This window comes from Asterias amurensis, chromosome 17, assembly GCF_032118995.1.
Source record: "Asterias amurensis chromosome 17, ASM3211899v1".
Lineage (NCBI taxonomy): Eukaryota > Metazoa > Echinodermata > Asteroidea > Forcipulatida > Asteriidae > Asterias > Asterias amurensis.
In genome coordinates, this window is record NC_092664.1 from 3727625 (window position 1) to 3751343 (window position 23719).

Below are 23719 nucleotides of genomic sequence, written 5' to 3' on the forward strand. Positions count from 1 at the left end.
GTGTCAAGTTTATTCCTCCTCACATTAAAGCAACGTGTAGGACCAAAGTGGTCCAATATACAAGTTTATTCCTCCTCACATTAAAGCAACATGTAGGACCAAAGTGGTCCAATATACAAGTTTATTCCTCACATTAAAGCAACGTGTAGGACCAAAGTGGTCCAATATACAAGTTTATTCCTCCTCACATTAAAGCAACGTGTAGGACCAAAGTGGTCCAATATACAAGTTTATTCCTCCTCACATTAAAGCAACGTGTAGGACCAAAGTGGTCCAATACAATTGTTGCATGCTGTGGCGGGGTCCATGGCGTTTTGTACACACGAGGGGAAAATAGCACCCGAGGCGAACTTTAAAACTGATAGTATAAAACATTGTGAGAAACGGCTCCCTCTGCCGTAACGTAGTTTTCGAGAAAGAAGTAATTTTCCACGAATTTGATTTAGAGACCTCAGAATTAGATTTTGAGGTCTCTAAATCAAGCATCTGAAAGCACGCAACTTTGTGCAGGTTTGTTACACAGGTTTGTTATTTTGTGCATATGTTGAGATACACCAGGTGAAAAGACTGGTCTTTGACAGTTACCAAAAGTGTCACTGCCTTTAACTTAATAATACTGTAATCTTTAGTCAGGAGCTCACCTCAGCCTGGTACGCAATGACAAGATCAGGATTGCTGTAATTCTTCATGAAGTCCAGGAAAGCTTTCTCCCAAAGAAGCGCAGGTTCTAGACGTGGGTCACCGGTCTTGAAGTTGTTCACGGGGAACGTAATGGAGAGGCTGGAAGCATTGTTGTAGATCTTGTCTGCAATTTAAATAAAGTATTTATTTGTTTATTAGTTTGTTTACATGTGCGAACTTTGTGCACCCACGGCAATTGTCGTGGTGCCCTTTGCAAAGTTCCACTACAATTCAACATTGTCCTAAAAAAAAGTGCCCCTTGCCAGAGGGAAATTGCTGTGCTGCTTCAAGAGTGAAGCTCAAACCCTATTCATATATAATGTAGCTGACATTTTAAAAAATCATTGTGGATTGAACTAAGGAAAATTGAATGGAGTGGGACTTCAACCTACAACTTCTGAATTTTAGTACATGTACCTGTGCTCTACCAACTGAGTTACCTACATGTATCCTACAAGCATGGTTAGTGGTCTCCCTATTTTGTCATATCTTTGTTCAGGGTAGCAAGTTAGAAGCCATACAACCTGTAGGCTAACTGCCATAATTATAGCCAGGGACCACCTGGCCGAGAGGCTAAGACGGGTCTGGAGACGAGAGCGACCGAGATGTCAAGTGCCGCGGCCATCGGGAAGGAAGCGGTCCCCAGCCCCGGCCTGACTGCAGGCTGGGTAGGGTAGGAGGACGGCGACCGACCCCGGCCGCGCGGACGGCATCTCCCCTCGACTCCACAGCCCTGAGCCTTTACCCTAACCCTTGACCCCTTGGGCCTACTGTGGGCCGCCGGTGAACGGACCCGATGATTACGATACCACCTGGGAAGCGGCAGCAGAGGGATGACCCTATAAAGGGAATGCAATGTTGTACGTACTTCGTAATATCAAGGGAAACGGACACAGTGTTTAGAGGATGAACTGAATCCCGTAAGTTAGTCAAACTTATCAGATTAAAAACATTTAACACACAACTCTGTGTTGCAGTCTGTCTGTGGACATTCCTCTGCTTTGTATGAACACTTATTTTTTGTATAGGGACAATTTTATTTTTTTAACACTGTAAATAACACTAAGTGGACGTGTGTAACAGTGTTTCAAGCCCTTACATTACATGTATGTGGACCTCTTTCGTTCTCAAGTACACACTTCAGATGTAGCTTTAAAACACAAAAATTTCCAGACCAACAGAACCTATTTAAAGAAAAAGGCATGTAACCATAATTATACAGAACATTAAAAGTTGACCATGTGTAGAACATATTGGTTCATGTGCCTTAATTACTTCCCTCAATTTAAATTAACAAATGAAAAACAAAACAAAAACTGCAGAACAGGAAATATACTTTGAAGACATGAAAGAATGTTCGTTTCCAAGTTGTCATAACAAAGTAGAAAAATAGAAAGTAGAAATCACCAAAAACCAAAACCGAAAGTAACCACAAAGTACCAACCAAAGAATCCAAAGAATAATACAAGTTCTATGCTCTTCCAGGGTTTACAGGCACTGGACACCTTTGGCAATTGTCAAAGACTAGTATTCTCATTAGGTGGATCCCAACATTAAATGCATTTATAACAAACCTGTAAAAATTTTGGCTCAATTGGTCAGCGAACTTGCAAGAAAATAATGAAAGAAAAAACACCCTTGTTGCATTACATGTAGTTTGTGTGCTATCAGATGCAAAATAAAAGGCTTCAAGCTTAAGTCTTTTATTATTTGAGTGAGAAATTACCTGTTTCTCAGAACTACGTTACTTCAGAGGGAGCCGTTTCTCACAATGTTTATACTTTCAATGGCTCTCCATTACTTGTTACCAAGTAAGTTTTTATGCTAACGATTATTTTGAGTACGTGTAATTACCAACAGTTTCCGGTGCCTTTAAACCTATCAACCAGGTCAAAATGTATCCTACAACAAGATATTTTTTTATGATATGAAACCACACTGTGTACAAACCACGAAATATTGATAGGCCATTGTTCTTGAACTCAGAGCCCTGGGACATTTCTAAATATTTGTTTTAATACAGCCCAACAAAGATTAGCGTTTACTTTGACAATTTACCAGCAAAAATACCATTGAATCCCACATTTGTGACTGGTACCCTGCTCATTTTTGCTTAGCACGAAGTTGCAAGCAAGGTTTAAGTTATGACGCACTAACAAATACCAACTGTTATCAACACAATAACAACTGTTTAATCTAATAGCTGATAAAATGGAATTGAATTACATAACAGGTTAAGGATAAAAGATGTGTCATTGTGTGTACAATACACAGTCTGAAATCCTGAACCCTACATTCAAAACGCCTTTGATAGGTTTTCAGTTTTACGGTTTTCTCAAATATAATGTAACTATTTAATTTAAAGGCAGTGGACACTAACGTGGTAATTCCTCAAAATAATTATTAGAATAAAACCTTTATTGATACGAGTAATGGGGAGAGGTTAATGGTATAAAACATTGTGAGAAGCAGCTCCCTTGGAAGTGACGTAGTTTTCGAGAAAGAAGCAATTTCCCACGAGTTTGATTTTGAGACCTCAGATTTAGAATTTGAGGTCTCGAAATCAAGCATCTGAAAGCACACAACTTCGTGTGACTATGGTGCGACAGGGGTGTTTTTCTTTTAATAATATCTTGCAACTTCGACGACCGATTGAGCTCAAACTTTCACAGGTTTGTTATTTTATGTATATATGTTGAGATACACCAACTGTGAACACTAGTCTTTGACAATTACCAATAGTGTCCACTGTCCAGTGTCTTTAATCAGTAAGCTTTTCAGACTACAGTTTCAAAACCTACCAAAAGGACCTATGATATCAATTCCCCAAAAATAGCCTTTCTTTCAGCCTTCTAGCATGTCTGGGGTCAAAACCTCGGGCCATGAACAATTTTGATTTTAAACTATTGAAGATAACTGTACTAATAGTTTGCCAAAAAAAGATAACCATTTTTTTTTTTTTTTAGTAATGCCTGTTATGAAAAGAGTTATCAAAAGACAAATACTTTGAAACCTTGGTGCTAGCCCGTAGCGGTCGGTATTTTTAAGCCTCTGTAAACAAAACTTTTGTACCTCCTTGACTCCACTATAAGAAGGACAAATAGACTTCAATCTAAATTCATCTTTTTTGTGTTTGCACTCCCAAAATGTCAAGTCATGCAGTCATGCCCTGCACTCAGTACATATGTTGACACAAACTCTACTGGCTCCCATTAATTACAAATAATGAATGTTTATGAGTGCAATGGTGCGATTATGTTCATGAGTTGAAAGATGGAATGTTCTATTCAACTATTCAAATGATTTGTGGTTTTTAAATGCTAGATTATAACAGCCTTCGGTCTGATAACATGCAGTGACTGCACACAGAAAATTGTCGTCTGCGTCACAGGCCTGAAATTACATGGAGGTCACAGAGACCATGGCCTCTGGTGCCCTTGATCTTGGCCTTAGTGTCCTTTGCAAAATGAAAATGGCCTTGCCCTCTCAATGATGCAATGGTTACTCAACTCACAAACTATTGCTGTTATAACTGTATAAAGACGATGTGACCTGTGACATTACATGTTTACAAAAGAGCCACCAAGCCTGGACTTCCTGCAGGCATGATTTACATGTATATACACAGCTCAATGGAAGAAAAAATCAAATCTTTATATTTTATAAAGATTGCAATGTCTAATTTGTATCAAGTTTTGATATGATGAAAGGGGGCACATCTCAAAACTTGTCCAGCTTTTACAACTTGTCCAGCTTTTCCTTTCCTAACTCTTGGACTTACGTGGAAATTACGACACAAAATGAAAAACTTTCCTGTATGACCAGTGCAGTATCTTGCCTGGTAGAAAGGCCCAAGAATGTACAAGGTCACACCTACTGTAAGCAAAGGTTGCTTGGTCTACAACACAATACCCAAAAAGGGAGAACTTTAAAAAATTCAAGCCATGCTTTAATTTTCTTTGACTTACCATTATAGCTCCCCATTGCTGTCCAAGGAAAGATCGGTCCACCATATGTCCCCAGACAAGGATAGTGCTGCACTGTGGAATCATCAATAGATGCTGGGGCACTGCAGAAAAAAATCAAATTCAAGGATTTGTTTACCAAAACATAAGAAGATTTAGGCAATACTTTAACCCATTCTAATAATGCAGCATCAATACTCTGTATGATACCAGTACATCTCCCTCTGTATGAGTAGCCTGGTAGTTGTAAAAATTAATGCTTTTAAAGACCAGGAAAATATGGGGAATATGCAACTAAACAAGCATCTCAACTTTGATGTGCTTGTTGGAAACATGATTGACACACGTTTAATGTGTGGGTCCGAAACAATCTATAAAAATGAACAAAAATACTATTCAATCAAATTCTCCAATGTGACAAGAAAGTGAAAAAAATGTTTACAAAACCTTTCTCACATGTGTCTATACTTTGGCCTACAGTAGGGCTGAAGGCCGTTTTATAGTCGGCCGCACGATGGTCGCGCGATAGAAATTTGGAAGCGCAACACAAATTTGGAAGCGCAATCTCGTGCGTCGAGATTTCCATCACCGGACCATCGCGCGACCGACTATAAACCGGCCTTGACACGCCATAACGTTGAAAGGGCAAGGGCATCAAGGTTACTTGGTATTTTCTCCTTGGTAAGGGGCACCCTATGAGGAAATTGTAAATTTCTACTGGAGCATTTCAAGGGCACCAAGGCAATGACCAGGGGGCATGGAGGCAATTGCCTGTCGCCTCCGTGAAATATCCGGCCTGTAATAGTTTTATGATTGCAAAACCAAATCTGATGCGCGTATTACATGCACGTGAAATGATACGATTATCGTATGTATCTGTATCCGTATGCTTGTGAAACCTCTCTATTATGCGCTACATAAGACTATTATTCATATTAGTATTCTAACCTTAGACAGGAAATCAGATGAGTGTGGTAGTCAGCAATGACAAAGTATGGGCCATCTTTTACAGAGCTGTTGAGTTTCTCTATGTCATTCTGCCAGTAGTTCAATACGCTCAAGATGGTGCAGTTATTATTGGTTGGTGCTTCTGGCTTGAAGCAGATGTCTTGAAGGCCGATGGTGCGGTTTTCTTTCTCGTAGAAGGCTGTGATTCCTGCGATTTGGTTCTGAAGGTCCAGTACCTATCCACAAAATAATGAAACAAACCCATAATAATGTACTGCATGCAAATTCTTATATTTGTAAAGCCCCTTCTTCCTGCGAATGCGAAGGGAATTTTGACATCATCGCGCTGTTTTCGCTGCAAATATTTTGCAGGTGCTGTCCACAGCTCAACTGTTGCCCACAGCTCAACTGTTCCCATTTATTCGTATTGAATAAGTGAGGTCAACATGCGTATCGCATTCGTAAGTATAAACCGGGCTTAACCTGATGTGTGGTTTTTTGGGTGCTATTTTTGTGCCTATATTTAGTTGAGAATTTCGTTTGTAAATTGTACACTAGTAACCATTTAGGTATTGTACAGGGTATAACTTGTTTGTCTTTGTCCTGTATCATCACATGACGCCATTGACCGCCATCGTTGATGACGAACAATGACAAAGTGAACGCGTTTACGCTCTATGCACAACTCATGGAGTTTCATCAATGATGGCGGCAAATGTAAGGGGTCTATTGTACTTTAGTTTTCATTTCATTTTTGATATGTAGCATGGTGTCCCATATGCAAATAGAGGGTTAGATACACTTGTAGCTCAGTTGGTCGATGGTTCAAATCCCGCTCTAGTAAATTTTGTTCAACCCAAAATTATTTAACAGTTAGTCAGTCAGTTTCCCTTGTGGTTTAATACTTGATATTAACAATACTGTCAGTACATGTATGTAATGCTTACCTGAATAAGAACACGAAGATCAAGCACAGGACCAAACCAATGTCTCACAGTGATGCCACTCGCTTGAAACGTTGTATAATTATACGACGGGGCAGTGATGATCAGTTGTTCAGTGCGGTAAAACGGCCCAAAGTGATCGTCAAAATAGTTCTTCTCCTGGCGGGAGCGGCTCTCCGGAGGAGACCAGAGCTCGACTGGGTCCGTCGTCACTTCAAGGAGAAGGATGCCGAGGGATAAGCCTACCACGAGAATCAGACCAAGTAGAATCACAAAGAAGGGATACCGGGCACACTTTGTCCCCCACCATTGGAAGCCGCCAGACAGCTTCTGGTGGAAGACTGCACCGATTTTTTCCCGACAGCCAACGTCTTCTTGGGAGACTAAAGGACGGACTGGTGTTTTGTCGTCGTCGTCGTTGATGCTGAGTAATTCTCTGCGACTTGGTTGGGCCTGCATGTGGTTCAAGCAGCAGGATATCATAACAGCCAAGAGGAAGGTTACGACAAAACCGCTGTAGCCACAGATGAGAATAAACATGATGCCGTCCATGCCAAGGATTGTAAAAGGAGGTGGAGGCTGTGGGTATGGAGGGACAGGCGGGCAGGCTGCAGAGCAGTCCTGACAGCTACAGGGTTGGGAGGAGTTATCGATGGCCCGTGAACAAGGAAAGACATTAGTCTCATAGGCTTTCATGGCGGTCGGTTGGAAGGGTGTATTCCCTTGTATAATGGTGAAATTGATGTTAAACGGCGTCTGTCCGTTGTTGATGTTCCCCATGTAGTCAAGCAGATTCTGAGGGGTGCACGTCTCGGCAGACTGACCACACAGGAGGGAGTAAATCTTCTCGTTTGAGCTTGGGAAGTTGACCCCTTTACAGCTGTTGTACATCCCGTACATAAACTCATCCTGCAGGAAGTACACGACGGATAGGATGCTGGCGTTGCTCTTTGGGTCGCTATCCACCCAAGGCTCGACTACTGAGAGACCATCGTCGGCTTCCTTCTCAGCAAAGTTGAGGGCATCAATCGTCTCCTCAATAGACTCCTGAATTGTGACCTCATCAATGTACAAGCTGTTACTTGGGTCACAGGTCATTCCGCAGTATAAATTGAGGAAGTTCCGGTAACAAGCTGGGCAGCGGGTCATCAGCTGTGTTGCTAAACTCGTCTGGTTCTGAAAAGTCTTCAGCTGGTCTAGATTACAGCATGTGTGAGTCTTCTCTTTGACTAGATGGGGACACAGCTCTTGGAGAATAGACAGGGCTTCTGGGTCCTTTAGTTCAGGAGCCGGTATATTGTTGTAGCAGTTCAGTGGGTGATCTGTGCCAATACGTTTTCCACACTGGCCGTACCACATGCAATATCCCTCCTCGTGTGTTTTCCCTGAAACCTGAAAAGTAAATTATTAAAAACAAAAACAAACATTTAGAGCTAGAAATGTACAATTTGACCAAAACAAGGTTTCGGAAATTCATGTCACAAAAAGTAACCAAACAATTTTGTCGGCCTTTCTGAAATCTGAAAAGTAGTTGATAAAAACAAAAACAAACAAGCATAGCTAGAAATTGTACAATTTGACCAAAACAAGGACGGTTTCAGAAACAGTCATGTCACAACAAACAGTTAAAAAAGCTGGTCAGCCTTTCTAAATTCTGGAGTCTTTAAATTAATCTTTATACAATAATCTAATCTCTACCTTACACTTTATTTTCTACAAGACACAAGGCAGTGGTAGGCCCAACAAATCCTGCTTAATCAACTAACTAAAATTAAAGAACAATGGTTTTTTTTGGGGGGGGAAACAAAACATGTGAAAAGGTGGTGGCAGGATAAGGAAAACTTTCCAACTTGGCTAAATATGGATAATCTTCCGGTCGTCGCCACTAATTTATCCGGCGTTAAATAACTCCAAAACCACTGAATTTTTTTCTTACCTGAGAAGAAGGGTTACCGCATATATACATCCAGAAAAAAATGAGAGAAAAATAGCGTAACAAAGGTCAAAATTTGACCGTTTTTTACTCCCAGTGACATCGAACTCCGCCATGTTTATGCTGTTTGTGTGTGTGAGTGTTGTTGTTCAACGCTCCAATCAGTCGGTCATCGTCCATGCGCAAAGTTGGTGGCGAGGTCGTAAAATTTTTCCCTGAATATTATCACAAAACCCCAACACTAACACAGTACACCCAACTAACCTTACAACTAAAACAATTAGTATTTACTTTAGAATTTGAAAGAATTGAACAAATTTAAGCTTTTGCTATGTTTTGGTCAATTTAAATAAAACAACAACACCGTACACGGGACGGGCATACCGGTCATGTTGTCAACTCATCGTCATTGATTGTCAGTCTTGTCTATATAATTGTCTTTAATATTGACCTCACTTGCTAGCCTAGTTTATATAGGCCTCCCGATACGTGAGACATAGCTCTGTGTTTTGTTTCAAATCAAGACAAAATGGTGATAACTTAAACACTTCTAACAAACCTACCTGCACGAATCCAACAGAAACGAACACACCCAACACCAAAAACATCAGCGAACTTCGACAACGCTCCATGATTATTTCGACCGTCCTTTCAACTTTCTCTATATAAAAATGGCGATAATTTCCAAATTATGTCGTTCACGGGTACTAAGCTATTTCCTGTGCGCGACAGAAAGGCGGTCTTTGAAGGTTGCAAAATGTGCAGAATGCACGTTTTTAGGCAGGAAACTCTGAACTTGTGCGTAGGCGATTTGGAACCCCCTTTTCCTCGCATGCACGTCAAAAAATGAATGGCAGACGAGAATTTCGCGTAGAATTTCGTCAGCGCTACCCAGTTTAGTCTGGTCCATAGACAATGTAACGTCAGTGTTGCATTCAAAGGAAGTGGTTCTTAGACTTTGGAATTGTTCAAAGAACGCTGCCCTTAAAATTAAATCAAGGGATTACTCACAGGGGTTTTCATAATGTTTTGGGTGCTCGATTCTTTAAATGTGTTCTTTTTGCCGAAATAAAGTAGCAGGTTTCGTTTTCATCAGTTTCTTCTGTTTTTACAGATATATATTTGTCGGTCCGTGGCTTGTCTTACAGGCTTATACCTCAGCTTGAGACCGGCTTGGTAAATGCACTATGAATATTCATTAAAATTGACCAATCACGTACAAGTGTGATTACTGTATTTAGTGTGTTGACTCACTGTTGACCCCTCGTAAGTGGGCAATAGGTCAGGTGCTCTCTGATCGTACCATGTTGTCATGTGACTCAGCAAACAATAGTGCTAGTGACGCACCCCCACACAAAAAGGAGCATTCCTGTTGTGTTATTCAATCATAAATAAAATCTTACACAACTACTAATATATAAAAAAGTTAACAAGTTCATGGCTAAATTGAACGTTGGTGGAAATGGAACCGACCGGAAGTTAAAGACAATGCTTGGTAATTATCTAAGGTTAGATAATCAGACCTTTATTTTACACCTTGTCATACAGTAAAATTTAAAAAAACTCTAGACAGAAATGTGCTAGATTGTTGAAGTCCAGTTAGTGCGCGATAAACAAGCAGTGACAAATTATAGTTTTAATAATTGAACTGTAATAGCACCCTCTCTTGCCAGAGATTAACCAGGTTACAGATAGCTACCTTAGTAACCAGCTTTCTGTTTTAAGTGTATGCATGCCAACAGCAGTTAAAATAACCAAGAACCAGTCCAACTTCTCTTCAAATGAAGCTGACATACTAGTTTGTAATGAGTATGACAAACTATCTGCCTGCTGGCCACTGCTACTAGAAAAGTTTAGGGCAAACACTTCGAAAACGAGAAAAACAAAACACATCTTTCGATACAAGTTTTTAATTCTCTGTGTCGCCAAAATCATGGCAACTTCTTTTTTATTAACATTTCATAAAAGTTCATATAAAGGAAACACTTCATTAGAAAAAGACACATTACAATTTACCAAAATTATAAGGAACACTTCTTGTGAGGCACTTTCAGATAATTAATAAGAAAAGTTAAGGCATTGTTCCATTTGCAATTCATTTCATTTGATGCTTGATAAGGAATCTCAAGAAATTCTTTAAAGGAATTTCAAGAGCTACTTCTTTACAAGAGGAAAATAGTATCAAAGGAACACGTTGCCTTGGATCGGTCAATTTGGTAAGAGCGTTTGTAACCATTTGTTATAAAATGCATATGGTTTAGAAAGATGTTTTAAAAGTAGAATATAATGATCCACACAAATTTGCCACAAAATTGATTGGTTTTCCTTTTACTTCGCGAACACGGTCAGCCATTTATGCGAGTCAAAAATTTGACTCAAGTCAACTCCCATAAATGGCCGACCGTGTTAGTTGACCAGGTAAAAGGAAAACCATGCAATTTTGAGTGATCTGTGTGTGGATCATTATATTCCACTTTTAAAATATCTTTCTAATCATATGTATTTTATTACAAACGGTTACAAACGCTTCAAAGACCAACTCGACCGATCCAAGGCAACGTGTTCCTTTAAAGTTTTGGAACATTGGGGGGGGGGTTACCCTCTACCCCCCCCCCCTATATCAAGCACAGTAATATTTCATTTTATAAAGAGACCAAACCAAATATTATACAACTAGAAAGCATATTCAGAGTTAAACTTTGCACATTATTAAAACATTATCCAATCTATTTTCCCTATTTATTATTGTACCAGGGTGGAGCCCCTGGAATGACATCGCAGCTATTCGAACGTACCAGGGGCAGATCGGGTCCACCCGGGGCCGCTAATTGAACGCACCCATAGTTGTGACTGGTCCTAATGCATACTGTATTACTGATCAAATATTTTAGAGCACCAAAGGCGCAAGATGGAGAGCCATTTCAGAGGCCATATCAGGAAGAGGCCATGTCAGGGAGCAACTCTGTTCATGCAACAATATATCAATGCAGACAACGACCACTGCTATCAAAGATATCACATATTGCTTGCTGAAATGTCGCCCATGCCTATTTCACATATAGAAAGAGCTCTAGTTCCCCATCTTGCGCCATTCAGCGCCTCTAAAATTTTTCATACCAATTCAAATCTCTACCAAATATGCACCAGACTATGTGCCCTTACGGCCTCAGTTTGGTTATACTCATTTAAAATGGGAGAAGTACAAGATGGATGCCCAACGATAAAAGTCAATATTCACTCAAGAGAGAGTGAACAGAACCCAATTTCATAAAGCCTGAAAGTATACAGTCTTGCTAAGCACAGAAAAATATTTCTTAAAACAGAAACTGGTTACCGTCCAAAACTCTAGAAACTTTACAATGTTGCAACTGGTACCCCACTCATTTCTTGCTTTAGCAAAGAAATTTGCAAAGCAGTATTTTCTGCTTAACAGCTTTATGAAATTAGGCCCAGATGCCTTGTATGTAAAGGCCACCATTGCCATAATGTCAAACAATCGAATTGCACACGTGTGTTAGGCCGCACAGGCGCAGTCTACTTTGTAGAGTGCCATCTAAATTCCCTGTACATGTATTATTATTACATTAAAAACTGTACTGATCCAACGAGTAACTTGATATTATAATGAAGCTTATCGGCGCTATGAGCAACGACTGTTGGATTGGCACCTTATTAATTTAACAATTGATTGATAATTGTGGAACTTCTGGTGTGCATGAATTCAAAATTGATTGACAGCAGATTTCAAGCACTCTGAATTCTTAAGGATTAATTCTCACGGATGCTAAAAAACAAATTGTTAAGGCCTTGTCACACAAGGCAACTTTTACAGGCAACCAAATGCAGTGCATGCTACAGGACCACTTTGGTAGCACAGGGGTTATTCTACAAACAATTACAATAACAACTGTTATTCTTACAGCCCTAAAGAAAGTTATGTTGAAATGGACATTTGTTCATCTTATCTTCTTGGAGGTTGCCTGAAACTGGTTGCCTGTAAATTGCCTCTTGTGGCACGGCCCTTGAACATCTTAAAACAAATCATATGCATCAAATAGATCAGAAATGCCTTCGTTGTCTCCGAGTGCAAATAAATAGTCGTCTACGGCGGGCGGGGATAGCGGAACAAAGTCATCGAAGTCATCGGTGCTGTTCTGGTCCTCGGTCTCCATCAGGAAGCTCTTGTTGAGTGGTGAGATGTCATCCTCATCAAGAGTGGAAGACTTTAACGCTGGATCTCCTGAAGAGAGGTGAACAGAAAATGTCTTAAAAAAAAGTTTGTGGCGCACCGTGGTAGAGCCGTTAAGAGCAAATTACTTAAACTCTGGTGGTTTCTGATAAGCAGAGTGTGGGTTCGAGTCCCGGTCGTGACAATCATGTTCTTTAAAGCAAGACACTCCAACCATTATTGTTGCATCCTTAATTGGCCTTATTATTTTTGGGGGGCACAAAGTTTTGTTTTAATATAATTTGTTTCCTTGAACATATTTTGACAGATGATGCCGTTTCAAACTGAACATACATCCACATGATCAAGCAGCATCCTCGGCCAGGTCAAAGAGGACCCAACATTGCAAGGCCTTATACCTAACGGAGGCAACCAAGACGATCGCCTCCATGCCCCCTGGTCATTGCCCTGGTTCCCTTGAAAGGCTCTATTAAAAAAATTCAATTTCCTCATAGGGTGCTCTCAATGAGAAAATGCCATGTGCCCCTTACCCTCACATACAGGCCTGTATTGGATGCAGGTTGTGCAAGGAACGTACAAACAGACATGCATGTTTTCATTGATTGACATTAGTGATCTCCGCCTCTTCTGCCCTGGTCTTGGCCTTAGTGCCCCTTCAAAAGGTTGCCATAGACTTTTAAGATTTTCAAATTGTAGTGCCCTTTGGAAACTTAACAATGGCCTTGACCTTTTAAAGACGAAATTACAGGCCTGTGTGGGGGGATGGGTCCGATTCTATGGCAGGCCTGAAATTAAATGCAGACTGCAAGCCATGGCTACTTAGTCTTGGCCTTGATGCCCCTTCAAAAGTCAGGACATTCTTGTTGGGGGTTAGGCTGGAATTAGACGGAGGGCAGGGTCATGGCCTCTGCTAACCCTGGGTCTTAGCCTAGGTGCCTCTTCAAAAGGTTGCCACAGACCATAAGATTTTGGAAACTTAATGATGGCCTTGCCCTCTCAAAGATGAAATTCCAACCTTATGGTCATGTTTTATTGGCGAACAGACACTCTAGTGGGTAGGGGGTCAGATCTTCTCAGCCCCTTTTCGGGCAAAACAAATGGTTTTTTTTTATAATCCCACCCTCTTGCTGTGGATTTATTCCTGTGATCCATGGCATGTTACACCATCAGTCAGTGAGACCTACCTTTACTACTGCATGGCGACCCACTGGTATCTGATGAGTTGTCATCTTTACTGCATTCCTCAGGGCATAAATATACTTCTATCTGTCCTCTGGTACTCTTTAACCAGATCTGGATGCTCTGCAAGCAAACAAACAAACACGACATTTTAATTCATGCTACTGCAGCCAAGCCTCTATATGTCTTATCACTAACCCCTGGTAGGGATGTACTGATAGTGACTGCATGCTTTGCGTGCAAGCTTGTTAAAGCCATTGGACACTTTCGGACAGAAAAAAAGAAAAAAAGTTCACAGATTTACAAATAACTTACAGGGTTTGCAGAAGGTAATGGTGAAAGACTTGTCTTGAAATATTATTCCATGAAATGCTTGACTTTTTGAGAACACATTAAAACAATACAAGCTTGGGCGATATCACGATATTATCGAATATCGCGATGTTAATTTGGAAACGATTTCGATATCGGTTCAAATGGTTTTAATCAAAATATCGATATATCGCGATATATCGCAATATATCGCAATATATCGCAATATCGTTTTAGTATCGCAATATCGCGATGTATTTCCTAGCTGAGACATCTTGCACCCCATAGGTTTGGAGTAAAACCATAAGAATAGGCCATTATAACACCTCTCTTATGCTATGATTGTCTCTTCTACAACTTTCACTGGGAGTTTGAAGACTGATGATGTCAAATTTAATTAATCGCGATTATATCGAATATCGCGATATATTATCCGCGATATGTTATCGGCGATTTTAATAAAATAATTCGATATCGCCCAAGCTTAAAAAAACATCAATTCTCGATATCGAGAATTATGGATTTATTTTAAACACGTGTCATGACACGGCGAAACGTGCGGAAACAAGGGTGGGTTTTCCCGTTATTTTCTCCCGAGTCCGATGATCGATTGAGCCCAAATTTTCACAGGTTTGTTAGTTTATATTTAAGTTGTGATTCGCGAAGTGTGGGCCTTGGATAATACTGTTTACCGAAAGTGTATAATGGCTTTAACAAGTTGTGACTGCTTGCATGGTGCTTACCATGACACTAGTCATGACACTTGTATCCTTGAGCAAGATGCTTTACTATAATTGCTTCTCTTTACCAAGAAGTATAAATGTGTACCTGCGAGGGTAGAGGTTGATAATGTGTATGAAAAACCTTTGGAGTGCTGCGGTTGCCCAGGGTTTTATACTCCCAGAGAGCTAAGAAAGATTAAAAGGAATGTTATGGGCCCAATGACCAGGGCACTAATGTAAAGCACATTAATATGTTATTGTAGAAGAACTAGTTTATTACAAGAACTAGTTATTACTATTACCAGGCGTAAACCAAAACACAAGTAAATTGACTTGCTCTAGTTTACAATGACTTTTTGGAGTCAACCTAAATCGCTTACAGTTAACTATTTCATGCACTGACCAGGACCAGTATAAATTCTACAGGAAAATAGATGTAAAATAAAAAATAAAGATCACCCTACCACACAGTCGTCCTGTGATTAGACTCACCTCTCTTGGATCTGGGACTTCTAGTCTGGTCTCTGGCGGGGCTTTTATGGCTATTACTGTTTGGTCTTCAAAGCTGTCGATGCTCCTGATATCGTGGTATGTTACATAGGCATATGTAAGCAGCAGTTAAGGAAACTGTACTCAGATAGATTGAGAAACCAAAAGTTGATATGTGGACATTGGGAGTTGGGATGCTTTAGGGCCAAAACAGGGCCCAATTTCATATAGCTGCTTTTAAAAGCAGAAAATATTGCATAACAATTTTCTGCCAAGCAGAAATGAGCAGGATACCAGCCACAATTTCTACACGAGACAATGCAGTTAGCCTGGTAACCAAATCCTTGTAAGTTGTAAGCACAATTTTACCTTTTGTGCTTAAGCAGCTCTATTAACTTTGGCCCTGGACCCCAACAAATATATGGTGCTTTGAGGAGCCTACATGGTTTGAAAAAATTCTAAAACTTTCTTTCACTCTAAAAGATGTTAAATTTGCATCAGGGATAAAGAATATTCATTTTGGTTTGACCCATATACCCAGATGTGTGTTAGCACTGTATACTCGGTACTTTCCCGAGCTCTGTGAAAACAAATCACAGGCATATTACTAGGGTGGGATTCGAAGCCATGACCTTTGCCATTCCAGAGCAGTGTCGTACCAACTACTTGAAGGAACTCTGCATGGCTGAAGGAACTATGCCTGGCTAGGGTCACGGGAACGGTGAACCCGACTACAGCTTAATTTTGAAAAGGATATCTTGCATTCTCTGGGTCCTCTGTGAGCATTTTTAATTGTACTGTTGCACTGTGAATGAGATCATCTAGTTTCCTATCCCTCATGTCTAGGTCTGCAATATCTGTACACACAAACATAGTAATGGTTAATGCCTTAAAGGTAGTGTTGATTGGAAAGTACTCCAAAGCTTTGCATGGTGTGGAAATTTAAAGATGATAATTCAGACACAAGGCCTTTAAATTTGATGAAGAATGTTTTTTTTTTATGCAAGTCGCCAGACACACAAGGCCTGAAGGCCACCGGTTAGGGCTACAATCAATTATTTTTCGTTGCCACCTACTCCCGAGGCTGAAAACAGGGTTACCCCCTCTACAGTCCATACAGATTTTAGCTTTGGTATCATACATCAGAAGCCTGGCTGGTAGCCTGAACATCCAAGATCACACTCCGAGGCTCGTGAATAACGCCAGAGACCGGCCTCCAGCCGGCGTGTACATGCACCTTTGACCTACATTCATTTCACATAGAGATACACAGTCAAATTCTATGGCGGACATGACAGGAGTGTACTGCTGTTTGGGCATATGGAAAGCTCATGTCATCGCATGTATCCAATGGAATCACTGGATCTGAGTAGCAGGTACCTGTCTTTATCCTTGCGGAAAAAGACAGGGGCCCAGTCTACCTATCTGGTAGAGCAGAAAGCACTACTTCCCCAACTAGTTCTACAAGTTTACCTGAATGTAGATTGACTGAAGCTGCTGTAATTGGGGCAGTGGGATCCTGCTGACTGAACTGGTGCTGCTTGGCTGCTACTGAGTTGGTTGTACCTCTGTAAAAAGACAACACGATTCAACATCAATAAACTTAAATGATGTGTTTATGAAAAGCTATTGGCGTGTAGTGACCAAGCGATGAAGAGCAGCGTACTTAAACTCTGGTGTTTATCATCAGCAGAGTGTGGGTTCAAGTCCCCGTTCAACGCTTCTGGCACACACCCCTCTATCTTCATTTGTGCGCTATGTGTGAACAACGAACAAATAAAGACAGTGTGGTATAAGCCATGTTAGGAGACATGCGCCTTTTGGCGATAGTTTTTTTTTCTTTTCTTTTGTGCTCTCCTGGGCACACCACTGTTGTTTTACTTTGTTTTCTTAAATATTTTTAATGTCTAGATGTGCTTGTTAATGTGTTTGCCGTAATAAATATTATTATTAAGCTAGAAATCTTGTAACACCCTTTTTTAAGGAATGGTTGGTTGCACCATTTGAGTTTTGTTTCGACAGCAAAACTTCAGCGAGTATTACGTAGGACATTTTAAAAAAGGCCTCACATGCTACTTATTGTGAATATTATGTAGTGTGTTTGGAAAGGCGAGTTAACAAGGAAACTGAAAGCTGATGACCATCAAATGTTCATCTATCAATGACCATATTGAAAAACATACATAGCGTTTCGGAGGCCTAAAATGTTAGACCCTAGCCTTCGAGAAAGACTCTGCTAGGGTCGAAACGTCAGGCCAATAACTATTTTTTGCATTTATACTCTCGGTCCATTTGGTTGGTAAGTTGTTTGCTAATTCTATTTTTCACCCTAGAAGTACATGTAGTGCATGGGGAAAAACAATTTAATTCTTGCATCAGCAAAGGCACAATTACCCCCAATATTTCCTCTACTTGCCCAACTTAAACTGAACCCGTTCGACCCAAAGAGTGACTAAAAATATACTTACTTCCATTGGATATTATTTTTGGATTTCTTTGTGATTAACTTGATGCCTTCGAGGACGTTAGTGATGTCATAGATGCGACGCTTTTGCACTTCCAGGACCTCAGCTGCTTGGTTCAGGTCTAGTACCCCGTCTCGTGCGCCTCTTAGAAGACCCACAAAGCGTTTGGTTAGGAGACCTAGCGATGTGTCGTAGCGGGACTTTTCTAATGGTGACTTAACAACTATGGGTTTAAAAATACAACAATCAAGGTTTAGTTCTTTTAATTTTTTCAGTTCTTTTAAAATAGCAAAGTTGCACAGCTCAACACTCTCAGAAAAAAAGTTTCTTTTAAAGAATTTCTTCTCTGAATATATTTGGAAAGATGATGCTGTTGAAAAACACAAAAACATACAATAACCATGTCCTGGACAATGCATGAGGGACAATGAGCGGGGACACGAGGGACAGGGGAGAGAAGGCTAGTTGTCAGGGGCAAGTGGACAGGGAATGATTATTGCATCGTTGCAAATTGGTGGCCAAAGCATTTTGGCTGGGATTGTAGTATATATTACAAAAGAAAGTAAACGGATATGATTTTTACCTCTAGGCATACTTTTGGGACTTTGCTTGGTCACACGTTTCTTTGTAACCCTTGGACTCGGTGCTTTGAAAGAACTAACATTAATAAGACCTGGACTGGAAGACAAGTCTAGATCCAACTTCCTCTTGGCCTGCATAATAGTTAGAGAAATAGAATCAATTAATCAATTAACAGATCAATAATTACCAATTAAGCTTGGGCGGTTCCTTCGGTTACCCCGTTCTACCTGGTTCCAAATTGAAAACCGGACAGGCGGTTCCACTCTTCTGTGGAACCAGGTACCCGCTTTTGTCGGTTCCGATTTCAAAAGACCCGAGTCCCAATTATAAAATACTCTGTGGAGCCGATCCTGGGACGAACCGGCTCCAGAAATTGAGGCTTGATGATGAAAACGGTGACCGCAGATACACTGTGCAAAGGCTTCAAGCCGACATGAGCATCAACTATCACATGTGGCTGCATTATTATACAACACACAGTGCACAGATGCCTAGGCATATGCTGAGAATATACAGAGTCCAAAGTCCAACCAGACAGCACGTTGTGATTGGCTGCCGATATATCCATATTCATAAAAGCTTGTCCCATGCACAAAACACACAGTACTGTATGCATGTACAGGCATGTACACTTCTATGTACAGAGACGGCTCACTGCATGCACTACGGACACACTGCACTACGGATGTACTGCAGACTTGTATAAATGCATGGAGAATAGGTGCTCGGTGGCACAATGTCTGATTGACTTGGTGGGTATTCTGGTATTAACTTTTTGTTAAAAATAGATCGGCTCCAATTGTGTGTGTGTGTGTGTGAGCTCCGGACCGATGTCTGATTAACTTGGTTATTTTCAGTTAAAATAGATCGGCTCAATTGTGTGTGTGTGTGAGCTCGGGACGGGCGGCTTATGTTTTATTTAGAGTGGAACCGGGTATGTCTCAGAACCGAGCTTTTTTTTGGAACCGGAACCGAGCCCCAAATTTCTGGAACCGCCCAAGCTTATTACCAATGTTAAACAGATACTTCATTGAAAAAATTATTAAAGGCAATGCGTGTTTCAGGCCTTGAACTTCACTCTGGAAGGGGCAAGGCAATTTTCCTCTGGTAAAGCCAGGTTCATACAAATCGTATTTTGACGTCACAAGGCTGTTTTCGCAGCGAGTGTTTCACAGGAGTTGAACACAGCTTAACTGTTGTGAACTATTAGTTACGGAGTTGTGACATCAAAATTCTCATGGCATTTGCTTTGCAGGAAGTATGAATTGGGCTTTAGGCCAAATAAAAAAAAAATACTCAGTTGATCGTCCCCGCCCGCATCCTTTTTTGGGGCCGCATCCTTTTTTTAACTAGTTACTATTTTTCTAAAAAAAAAAATCCATCTTTTCAAAAGGACTGGCCTAGGAGCTTTTTCCGAATCTAACTTGATGCTCTCGAACACTTGTAACCGTCTGTTTCATAAAACAATATTATTGAATGCCTATACCAGCAAATCTTTTTAGTGTTATCCGACCCTGTTAGTGTTAACACAGGTCCTCATGCAACTAATAGGTATAAATAAGTTTGCGGTTGAATCAAACTGAAGACTTGGTGGCCTGTTTGATTTGAAATACTTAGCGGCCATCTTGAAAAAAAAAAGTAAATAGTAAATAGTAAGGCCCTCATCCTCCTCTTTTTTGAAAAATCGGGACGATCAACTGGTATTTTTTTTTATTTGGCCTTAACATGAGGAAAAATGTACATTTGTATTGGAATTTTGCCAAGGGCACAACAGCAATAACATATGGCAATAGACCGATCCATTAGGCTCCACCCACAGCGCATGTGTGAGCAAGAAAGTAGAACATGTGAGCCTCTCCAATGCCTTTCTGCACAACTCTGCCGCGTGCGCCAAGCATATGCATGTCAGACTTTATTTTGGTTGCGCAATGGGTTGTGATTGGTCAATACGCAATGGGACAGAGCTTAGTGGATCCCTCTATTGCTGTTGGTGCAGTGGGTTATTTCAAGGCCTGGTGGTTTTAGTATTTGTTTATTATTTCATTGTATACTTCGATATTGTTTACAGTTCTGAATTGTTCATAATTATCAAGCAGATGAAGTGACCCCTCAAAGTTCTTCCTTCTTCGTTAATCAATTTAATTCATGTAGGGCCTAAAAACAAAGCATTTAATAAGTTTAATTGGTTGTTAAATTTGGAAAAATGTAACATGTATAAACGCGCTACACACATCACCAGTTTTTATCAAAATGAAGCAAAAAAATAATATTTTGAGTTGAGGGAGTTTATTATTCTTATTTAAGTTATTTCATGAAAAAGTGGTTGCAGCAAGTTTAACTTTTTTAAGAAATGTTTCCGCAACATTATTAAAAAAAAAAAAAAAAAAATCTAGCTAGCAAACATGAAAACTTATAGAAATATTTGTTGCTACTCAGTGCAATTCTTTTGTAATAAATGTTTACAACAAATGTTGGACAAAAAGTCAGTTGGATTTCCAAGTTTAACTTCAACTTGAAGTTAGGCCAGATGGCTCCACAAAGCAATGACAAAAGTAACTAAACAATCAATGACAGGCTATAAATATATTTTTAAAAAGTACCCCCCCCCCCTTTGTTTTGTTCACGAATATTACCTATCTACCTGATTACAAACTCCATAGTTTATTTAACCATAACCTGAAAAATATGAAGGGAAATATACCAGTGGCCTGCCGAGAGCTGGTCGAGAACCTTTCGTCGTCAAATCCGGAGTACAATCCACTACGTCCAACAACTCCTCGAAGCCCTCCGCCCAGTTCGAGTCGTCCAGGTACGGGTTCGTGATTTCAGAACCGAAAGTCGGACTTGAAAATGTCAGATTTTCCTCGAGTTGTTGCTGTTGCTGGTTTGCTGGATTGGTGATGAGAATTCGGGGCCGATGGTGCTGGGGAAGGATTGTGTTACTACTAGTGGAGTTACCTCTTCGTGAAGTTTGCAAGCCACCCCTCGGCATTGTGTTGTGATGCGTTGTTTTCTATGCACTCTGCACTGGTGTATTGTAAACAGTACAGCTGGGTTCCTTTATGATTCCCTTTCGGAAAGTTCGGGGCTAAAATGATTCCAAATTACAGGTGTTCGGATTAAAATTCCACAATAATAAACAGATGTGTGGATAAAGGATACTCTAACGAGTGTTTATGGAGATCTAGAAGTTGTGATGACTGATGAAAGGGGGTGGATTGGGGTGATTACGAGAGGGTGAACAACAGCAACAACTGGCCCGGTCCAGCAAAACCCAAGCAATAAATTTTAGGTGAATTAATTTGGGCAAAGCGCGCGAGTTGTATTTCGCGGGAGAGGTACATCACGTGTGGTTTGGCGGAAAGCGCGGCCCTGTAGTGTGGATAAAACAGGGAGTTGCAAGCTAAGGCGTTGGTGATAAAATAGAATGCCATTAAGTTCGTATTTTATTGTATGATTAAGTTACAAATTACTATTAATGGATTTCTGGCTCTATTTTTTAAGTAACATCTTCAAATTATTGTTGATATTGACACGAAGTATATTGACCAAAACGTTATTCATAGTGCAGGGCCACCTACTAAAGTCGCCTTGTCCCTTTAAACTTTCGCGGGGAATTATGTTGTTAGGGGAAACAGTGAAAGAGGGGGCACTGGACAAAATAGCGCATAGCTAGCGGCAGGATTGACAAAATTAATAATGAATAAAAGATATAAAAAAAGTAAATGCATTAATTAACTAACAAATATGTATTTTTTTTAAACATGTGTGGCAAGCAACGAACCGTTGGCAGACAACGGGTACGGTCGGTATTCATTTATTCATTTATATGGATTAGGCATAATATGTATTTATTAGGATTAATATAAATGTTTGTGGTTTTTATTCAATATTTGTTTCCAAAAGCTGGGCAATGAAGCTGGCCCTACCCATTGGCCTAATTAAAAAATACATCCCTCCCCCACCTTCATTGACCACCAGCAATAGCTGAACCATTGCCTGTAATTACATAGGATTGTTCACAACTTTTACAAAGTTTCTTTAATCAAGTTAAGATATAAACCACAAGGGACACCGACTGTGTACGTTTTTAAATAAGTTGGGTTGAAAAAAGGGAACTGAATGAGATCTTACACCTGCGGTCTGCCCCCCCCCCCCCCCCCGCCCCCGGGAAAACAAAGGCGAGAATGGAAGAGGAGGACTCTAAAGAGGACGCTATTTCAATTATATGGGGAATGATCTCAGGCATTGTTATAGTTAGACGTTAGGCGCTGCCTATTTTGTCTGCCTTTCATGCAACAGTCACAATGCGATGTTACACATGCAACAGTCGTAGGTAGCGCGATCACACACACATACTGGGATCGAGGGTGTGTGCATCGTCCCCGTAGCTACGCCGCGCTGTAACTACACACCGCGCTTAACAATTAACTAGCGGGATGCCGCGCTTCGCGCGGCACCCCGCTAGGATATAAAAATCCTTTACACAAATATTTCGAAATGTGGGTGAGGGTGTTATACGCCTCTCTCAATATTTATGCATGGCGTCATAATTCTAACCCAAAATGAAGCTATTTCGCACGTCAACCACTACTTGCAGTGGCTGTACCCACCTCGTTTTGGGTTAGACGACGTACCTTATGCATACTTCTAGAAACTATAAGGCTCCCCGTGAGCCTTATAGGGGTCTAATATGTTGGGCCTCCCTAACGTTTTTCAAATCAGCGTTGATAGGTGAAACTGACCGTTAGCCAGCAATAACTAAAGTTTCTTTTGTACTACACTACCAAAACTTTCTCCACACACTCAATTTATACATTCATAATGCTTGCATTTCCTTGTTAAAAAACATCGTCAAAAATGACATTTTTACGTCCCACGATACATAGCGTTGCTACAGCACTATAAGTAAAGCGAGTTTTTGGAACATGCTGTGTGCCACAAATCTAAATTATCTACTGTTTTTTTTGTTTTTTTTTTTTTTTTCGGGGGGGGGGGGCGGTAAGAGCATAGGCCTCTTTTTAGTTTATTCTCATCTGAATTGGTCTTGTAAACTTTCTGGTCAATAGGCTGCATGTATAACGGGAGCACTTAACGTGAACGTCCAAAAAGTGTTTTGCAGGCAGAGATGCCAAGTCCAGAGGCCAGCTATGTGTGAGATTTTTCAAAGCTCAACCCCCATCCCCCCGGAAAAAAAATTGCCAGTTTGAGAAGGCCTTTTTAAATCGCCGCCCAACCTTTTTTTTTTTTTTTTTTTTTATAAATAAATAAAAAAATGTGAAATTTAATTGTGGACAAAAGGTGTTTCAA

The 23719-nt window shown here is 40.4% G+C and overlaps 2 protein-coding genes across 2 annotated transcripts in view; both read right to left on the reverse strand.

Annotated features, from left to right (window-relative positions):
- The window catches only part of LOC139949642 (NPC intracellular cholesterol transporter 1-like), a 28999-nt gene extending 19669 nt beyond the window's left edge, over positions 1-9330 (reverse strand). Inside the window, exons 1-5 of the mRNA XM_071948093.1 lie at positions 9035-9330; positions 6542-7930; positions 5595-5830; positions 4650-4750; positions 642-805 (exon numbers count right to left, since the gene is read on the reverse strand). Coding sequence (XP_071804194.1) covers positions 642-805; positions 4650-4750; positions 5595-5830; positions 6542-7930; positions 9035-9103 — 1959 coding nt within the window. The 5' untranslated portion in view covers positions 9104-9330. The remainder of the gene's footprint in view (positions 1-641; positions 806-4649; positions 4751-5594; positions 5831-6541; positions 7931-9034) is intronic.
- Positions 9331-10383: 1053 nt separating this feature from the next.
- LOC139949903 (transcription factor E2F3-like) lies at positions 10384-21702 on the reverse strand. The gene is made up of 8 exons (XM_071948474.1): positions 21111-21702; positions 18411-18540; positions 17831-18050; positions 16836-16930; positions 16116-16219; positions 15366-15476; positions 13845-13962; positions 10384-12711 (listed from the first exon to the last, which is right to left on the reverse strand). The coding sequence occupies exons 1-8, from the start codon at positions 21399-21401 to the stop codon at positions 12503-12505; spliced, it is 1278 nt and encodes a 425-aa protein (XP_071804575.1). The 5' UTR covers positions 21402-21702; the 3' UTR covers positions 10384-12502.
- Positions 21703-23719: the final 2017 nt, after the last annotated feature.

Coding starts and splice junctions, on each gene's coding strand:
- LOC139949903 (XM_071948474.1), bottom strand. CDS start 21,401: ATGCCGAGGGGTGGCTTGCAAACTTCACGAAGAGGTAACTCCACTAGT. Junction 18,051..18,410: donor TCCCAAAAGTATGCCTAGAG/GTAAAAATCATA, acceptor TTAAACCCATAG/TTGTTAAGTCACCATTAGAA. Junction 16,220..16,835: donor TTCAGTCAATCTACATTCAG/GTAAACTTGTAG, acceptor TTGTGTGTACAG/ATATTGCAGACCTAGACATG.